At 36.2% G+C, this 6,753-nt stretch overlaps 1 protein-coding gene across 1 annotated transcript in view; it reads right to left on the bottom strand.

The window, feature by feature from the left end:
- The window catches only part of LOC140343979 (transcription factor Sox-3-like), a 16,374-nt gene extending 9,851 nt beyond the window's left edge, over positions 1-6,523 (bottom strand). The window contains exon 1 of the mRNA XM_072430886.1: positions 6,167-6,523. Coding sequence (XP_072286987.1) covers positions 6,167-6,464 — 298 coding nt within the window. The 5' untranslated portion in view covers positions 6,465-6,523. The remainder of the gene's footprint in view (positions 1-6,166) is intronic.
- Positions 6,524-6,753: the final 230 nt, after the last annotated feature.

Raw genomic sequence — 6,753 nt, 5'->3', positions numbered from 1 at the left:
TGCAGTTTTATTAGACTTTTCCAAGTTGTGCTGGCTTGTTTATATTATATTTATTTTATTATGTATTTATTATTTATACATATTTATGTAGTCTCTGGGTTACATACGAGATATGGATTGCAGGTTTGTTCTTAATTTGTATGTAAGTCGGAACAGGGACATTATTTTAATAAATGCAATTAGTACACATTTGTCAACATATTATTAGGCGACGTGGTGTCAGTTACTGTATAAAATCCTCACTGTGAGTTAATCACAAATAAAGCAAAAAAATAAAAAATAAAAAACTTCATGGAGCCTAGACATTCATTAACTTCTGGAGCAAGTTGTGCTTTGATATGCAAAAAGAAACAACTACAGAGTTTGTCTTGGTCATTAAAGATTTACAAGATGTGGCAGAAAAGTGTTTAGCAAAAGATTTTGCAGGTCATGCAGAGATAGATAGACCAGCACTGTATTGAAATTGCAGTAGCTCACTAATTACCAAAAAAATCTCTTGTTACTAATAAACCAAGTTTCATTTTATAACGTAATTTATAGTTCTTTGGTAGCCACACCACAAAATAATGTGCATAATGTGCCGTATTTAATATATTATAACAATTTATCCCCATGGACTGGATTACGTAGAGAAAATTCATGGTAATGCACATCCACAATATATGTTTCTTTCATCTCACAGCATTACGTAAAGTAGATTTATTTAGAATTGTACAGCAGATTTCGATAGTCCCACACCACAGTGCAGCAAATTGTAAGTGCCAAAAAATTGATTTTTTTTTTTTTTTTTTGCAATTTACCCAATATTTGTTCAATAATAAATAACCAATATTATTGTAAAAAATAACAAAGTCTTATTCGGGCCTGGGTCAGGTGAGGTAGGAAGAAGAACCAGGAAGAAGAGGAGAAGATGGTGGACAGAGCAACGGCTCGGGAACGGATGCCAGGCCAATGCAGGACCTGATGCAAGATACCTCTGGATAGATCAGACTGCCTTGCCCTGAAGGTTAGTGTATTTTTTCAGTTTAGTTCCTCATTAAGTTTGGATAAAACATATGTAAAAAGTTTCCTGGTCTGTAAAAAAGTCAGGTATGTGACTCTAAATTTACTTTGTCCCGCAACTCCCTCATCATCATCGGCCATGTCAAGGTAATGGCCGTTATAAGGTAGTAGGAAACTGTATGTGTAGAGAACAATTTCCTTCAATATTTGACTTTCACTTAAAATTTTGTTCTGAAACTCTTTAAAACTATTATTATGTGATTATCTATTTTCTTATTTAATTCATTAATATATTTTCCTTTCTCTCACTCTGTGTATATATATATCACAAGTTTAATTACATAAGGCCACATTTTTGCTTTCTGGCAATTTACCATGCACCATATTAAAATTTTACCCTTTTAGCCATATTTTTTACTTGTGATTAAGGATGAGCGAACACCTGGAAGTTTGGATTTGCCGGGTTTGGCCGAACTTTGGCTCAAAAGTTTGGGTCCCGAACTTGACCCCAAACCAGAACCCCATTAAAGTCTATTGGGACCTGAACTTTGGGGCACTAAAATGCCTGTAACATATTCATAGTAAGGGCTAGAGGGCTGTAAATGAAACAAAATGGGAGACTTCGGAAAAGGAAGCAAAATGGGAGACAATTGCCCTTCAAACAAACGTGGATAGGGAAATGACATAAAATAACATAGTATAGAAAAAAATTAAAAAATATTAATCTTGAACTAGGAGGCCGAAGTCTAAGTGGATTAGAGGGTTGAGGAGGTGGTGGACATGGCGGTGTAGGTAGAAGCGGTGGTGGGGAAGGAGGAGGTAGCCAACACTCTTTTTTTTGTTTTTATTTTCATTTTTTTCCTTTATTTTTTTTTTTTAATTTGGGAACATTGGGAACATTGGGAAACAGAAAAGAGAATGCAAAGAGAAAGTGCACTGGAGTATAACAGATAAGTCCTGTGGGATCCATGCCTGGTTCATTTTAATGAATGTGAGCTTGTCCATATTGGCTGTGGACAGGCAGCTGCGCTTGTCTGTGATCCCCCCCTTTACAGTTCGGGTTCGCTCAAAACTACTTATGATAACATTAAATATTTACTTTCTGAAGGCAGGGATGGTATAGGAGACTCATTGCCCCTGATTAATCAAGCAGAATCGGATTATCGCTCGCGCATTCGTATTCACGATCCGAAATCGTACGCCGTCGCGCTATTCAGCAACTGAAAAAGCTCACGGCCAGAGCCGCGCATCTCCGACAGCTTTACACTGGCGAGCCTGCATTAAAAGTCACTAGATCCTCCTTAATCGCGCAGCTGAAATCTAATCGCCTTAATTGGCAGATTCGCGCTCCCTATTGCTCATTATTATGAAGGCAGGAATCCGGCTGGCAGTGAGGCGAGTGTACGAGCACACTCGAGTCCGGACCGCAGTAAACCGCGATTGCTGGCCGCGCGTACTTTTGCGCTTCCAGCGAGCGCGGATTTTATTGATGAATCAGGGGCATTGAGTTTACAAATGATAATGTTACAGAAATGGTATTCTGTATATCTAGGCATTATGTTATTGGACTGTCCCTATCATTAACAACTATCTATTTTTATTCAATCTTATTAAAAAAGTGACTTGGATTTGGGGCTAAAATCTGGGAAAACTGAAGCAAAAGCAACATATCAGGAGTTAAGATTTGCTTTTATGGGTAGAATATAATTTCTACTGTTGTTTTGTATTTAACTAACCTGTGTCATTTTTCAGAAGTGCACATACTTTTATACCAATCAGGGAGTTATCTGCCAAACAATTAAGGTGTTCCTTGTTTATTTTTCAGTAATCTGAATCTTGATCTTTATGTTCTTCTAAATAGCTAAATGTGGTAATAGTCATAATTGTAGATTTGTGTAAAAGGCTATATATACAAACACATTACTAACTTCAATCCATGTGGTCAAGAAAATACTTGTATGCCATATTTCTGAGGGATTTAACCTTATGTTGGCTATTTTTAATTTTATCTATTTTGTCAGTTCATAAAACTTGGTATGTTGCAAATATTTTGGATGCCAACACGAGGATAAAGGTAAATTGGTCACAATAATATAAAAAGCAAAAATGCTATAGACAAGACAGAAGGTATCATCCTTTGGCACTTTCAATGCTTTTAAATTTTATCTTTACACAACTTTTATAAAAAGATCAAAGAGATTGTTCTCATAAGTGTTCCATGCTTAGACACTAAATTGTAGTTTAGAAACCCTCTGTTCACTGACTTTTTTTGTTCAAGATGTTTTCTCATCAAACTGAAAGTGAATTTTTGCACTGGTAGGTGTTTATATCGGTGACAAAATTATCTTTATTAGAATTCAAATTTCCAGTTTACAGTTTTGCTGGATGTGACCATATTCTAGTTGATGATGCTGCATGGGAAGGGAAGGGAAGGGAAGGGAAGGGAAAAAAGAAAACTTTTCTTGCTCTAATATTTAGTACATTAGTTAATTAACAGGAGCCAGAACTCCAAATTTGCATTATTACTCAAAATCAGTATGACGGTTGAGAAACTAGCAGTTTCAGAATTCTATGTCAAACAAAGTGGAAGGTCACATTCTTTTTCTAGATTTAGATTATATTGTCACAATGGAACTTTTCAAGGAGTGTGATCATGTATTACCGAGTGAACAAACAGTTGTTATAGGTTGTGTTGGAAGCAGGAAAAATAGGAATGTGTAGGAATCTGAGCAACTTTGACAAGGGCCAAATCATAATCAAAATTCAAAGACAACTGGTGGTCATATCCATTCGGTTGTAGGTGAAAGGGAAAGAGAAGATACCTGTTCTTCAAGATATTAAAATTGACTATGTAGAAATAAATAGAGATAATAGAAGCTTGTGGCTCAACATTCAGATTCATCTGTGTATGGCTAGAGCTAAAATGACCCCTTTACTCTACAAATGGGTAGCATGGTGGTTCAGAGGTACCACTCTTGCTATTCCAGCGCTATGTCCCAGGTTTGAATCTTGGCCAGGACACTATCTGCATAGAGTTTGCAGGTTCTCCCCGTATCTGTGTGGGTTTTTCCCGGGTACTCCAGTTTCCTCCCACATCCCAAAAGCATGCAGTAAGGTTAATTGGTTTCCCCTAAATTGACCTTGGATTACATTAATGACATATTAATATTGTAGGGACTTTAAAATGTGTGTTCCTTTGAGGGACAGTTAGTGACGCGACTATCGACTTTGTACAGCGCTGTTTAATATGATGGTGCTATATAAATACAGAGTAATAATAATAATGATAGTAAATTAGAGTTTATCTGAAAAACAAAACTTGTAAATGCAACTTTTTTTACTAGTATATTTCAAAATTTATAACGTCCACTAACAAACAGACATTTTCTTTCTATTAGGCAGTAATATGATTTATGCATTGACATTAGGAAGAATGAGATTACATGACCTTGGAATGCAGATCTGGAATCATAAAGCAAGACTTTACCACTTTCCCCCACAACACAGACTTTTTGGAAGAGTTGGCAGGCATTTTATTGCAGAAGAATTACACTATGCATATGCAACTCGAGATATATTCTTGGCATGCCTTGACACCATATACAGGAGGTATGTGTGGTTAAAAATGGTGAACCAGAAAAAAAAATGCAGTTTTAGGTCTAGTATTGGAGCTTATGGAATGTAGTTTATTTTTCATTTTAGGCTGTGTATTGCTTGTGTCTGGGCTGAATGAATGCATAATCATCCCTAACAGCCAATCAGAAGCTTCCAAGTCCTGCCCCCAACTTTTACATTTTACTAACACATTAACCCTTTCCAGACCCACCCATTGCAGGTTTAACATGCAAATTGAGTTCCAATCGATGCAAGAGAAATAGATAATGCCCAAAAAAGTGCAATCCTACTTGTAAAGTTTTTGCTGTTACACTTAAAAAATAAAACAAAAAAAAATTTATAATGTATTTTAAAATATATACAAAATAAAGCCCCAGTAAAAACTATTAAGAAAAAGTACAAAGTTTTCCAATTGTTTATAATCAAACGTGACTTTTAGATACTTTGTCGCATTGGATAGTGTTGTTTTAAACATTCAGTATTAAGTAACTTTAAGAGCAACTTTTTAAAAATGTTCATTGGAAAAAGTGCAAAATCTCGTCCAGAAACTTCTGATGATCTGACAGATCAGATCTAAATGTTTGGGTGACACTCTATAGTTCTGTGAAGATTAATCTAATCCCATTTCAGCATGTTGGATCCAAGAAACTCAAAGTTATACAGACTTAAACCGGATATGATTAGTAAGATCAGCTTGTAGCATATGCAATGTGAGTTATACTATACCCAAAAGTAGCAATTATCACTTTGTTTTTATTTTGTTTTGTGGATCATATTTATAAATCATTTACATTGTTTGTGTATACAGTTATATAATCTCAGTCTTTACTAGCCAGTGTTAGGTGTATGATACAAGTGATACTTTGAAATAATCACTTCAGGATTTTTTCCCTTTTTTTTTTTAAATTGTTTTTTGATGGCTGAAAGTGTTTGGATTTATGCTAGGGAACCAACTGATTTTTTGCGCCAAATTAGCATAATGTAAATAAACCGGTTTGACCACTTATCACATGAAAACTGTACAAGTATGGCCAACTTCACAGCAGTTATATACTGGATTCTCACCTTTTTAATTGCACTACATTTGTTACCAAAATATTTGGCTAAATAATTTTTGATAACATTGAATATTTAGTTTCTAAATTAATAACTTACAGTTATAAATTCTCGTCTTTACCAGCGTTAGGTGTATGATGCAACTGAGTTAAAAAATGATCAATTCAGGTTTTTCCCTCCTTTGTTTTAAAATTAATTTTTGATGTCTGAAAGTGTTTGGATTGATGCCAGAGAACCAACAGCCAAATTAGCATAAATGTAAATAAACCGGTCTGACCACTTAGCTTCATGTAGGTCTGAGCGGAAGACATCATTGGGTTGTATCGTAGGCTGCACATGTCATACCTGTGCATCTGCTGGATTTGGGGATTGTTCATCCCTGGATGTTGTGTGTATCCAATCTGATCCTGCATCAGTGAATAGGCCCCATTGGCCCAGCCATTCATATGGGCATAATGTCCAAAGCCAACAGTGTTGGTAATTGGGGTCTTACCTTGCACCAATCGGTTTTCAGGCAAGGAGTACTTGTCCTGTTTCAGGAGAGTCTTGGTCTTCCTCCTTGGTCTGTATTTATAATCCGGATATTCATTTTCATATTCATATTCATTTTCCTGGGCAATTTTTCTCCTCTGTTCTCGGGACCAGAGCATGAAGGCATTCATGGGCCGTTTGATTCGTTCCTGGTCCTTGGTGGCAGCATTGCCTTTACTCCCCGTGGTCACAGTTTCTTCAGCCGGTGCATTGGTTTGCTGCATTGGGCTCTTGATGTTATTTTCCAGCATGTTATGCATTGGGAGCAGAAAGTGCTGAATATTGCAAGAAACCAGTTCAGCAAGAAGCAGAGAAAACAGCAAAGTCTCTGGATGGGATAGTCTGGTCAATGTATGCAAACTTTTCCATTTCTCTATTGTTAAAAAGTGTTGTGTCTGGGTTGAATGAATGCATAATCATCCCTAACAGCCAATCAGAAGCTTCCAAGTCCTGCCCCCAACTTTTACATTTTACCAACACATTAAATCTTTCCAGACCCACCTATAGCAGGTTTATCATGCAAATTGAATTCCTATCCATGCAAGAGAA

The sequence above is a fragment of the Pyxicephalus adspersus genome, chromosome Z, assembly GCF_032062135.1.
Source record: "Pyxicephalus adspersus chromosome Z, UCB_Pads_2.0, whole genome shotgun sequence".
Taxonomy (NCBI): domain Eukaryota; kingdom Metazoa; phylum Chordata; class Amphibia; order Anura; family Pyxicephalidae; genus Pyxicephalus; species Pyxicephalus adspersus.
The sequence above is the reverse complement of the archived record's forward strand: the minus strand, read 5'-3'. Positions and strand labels throughout refer to the sequence as shown.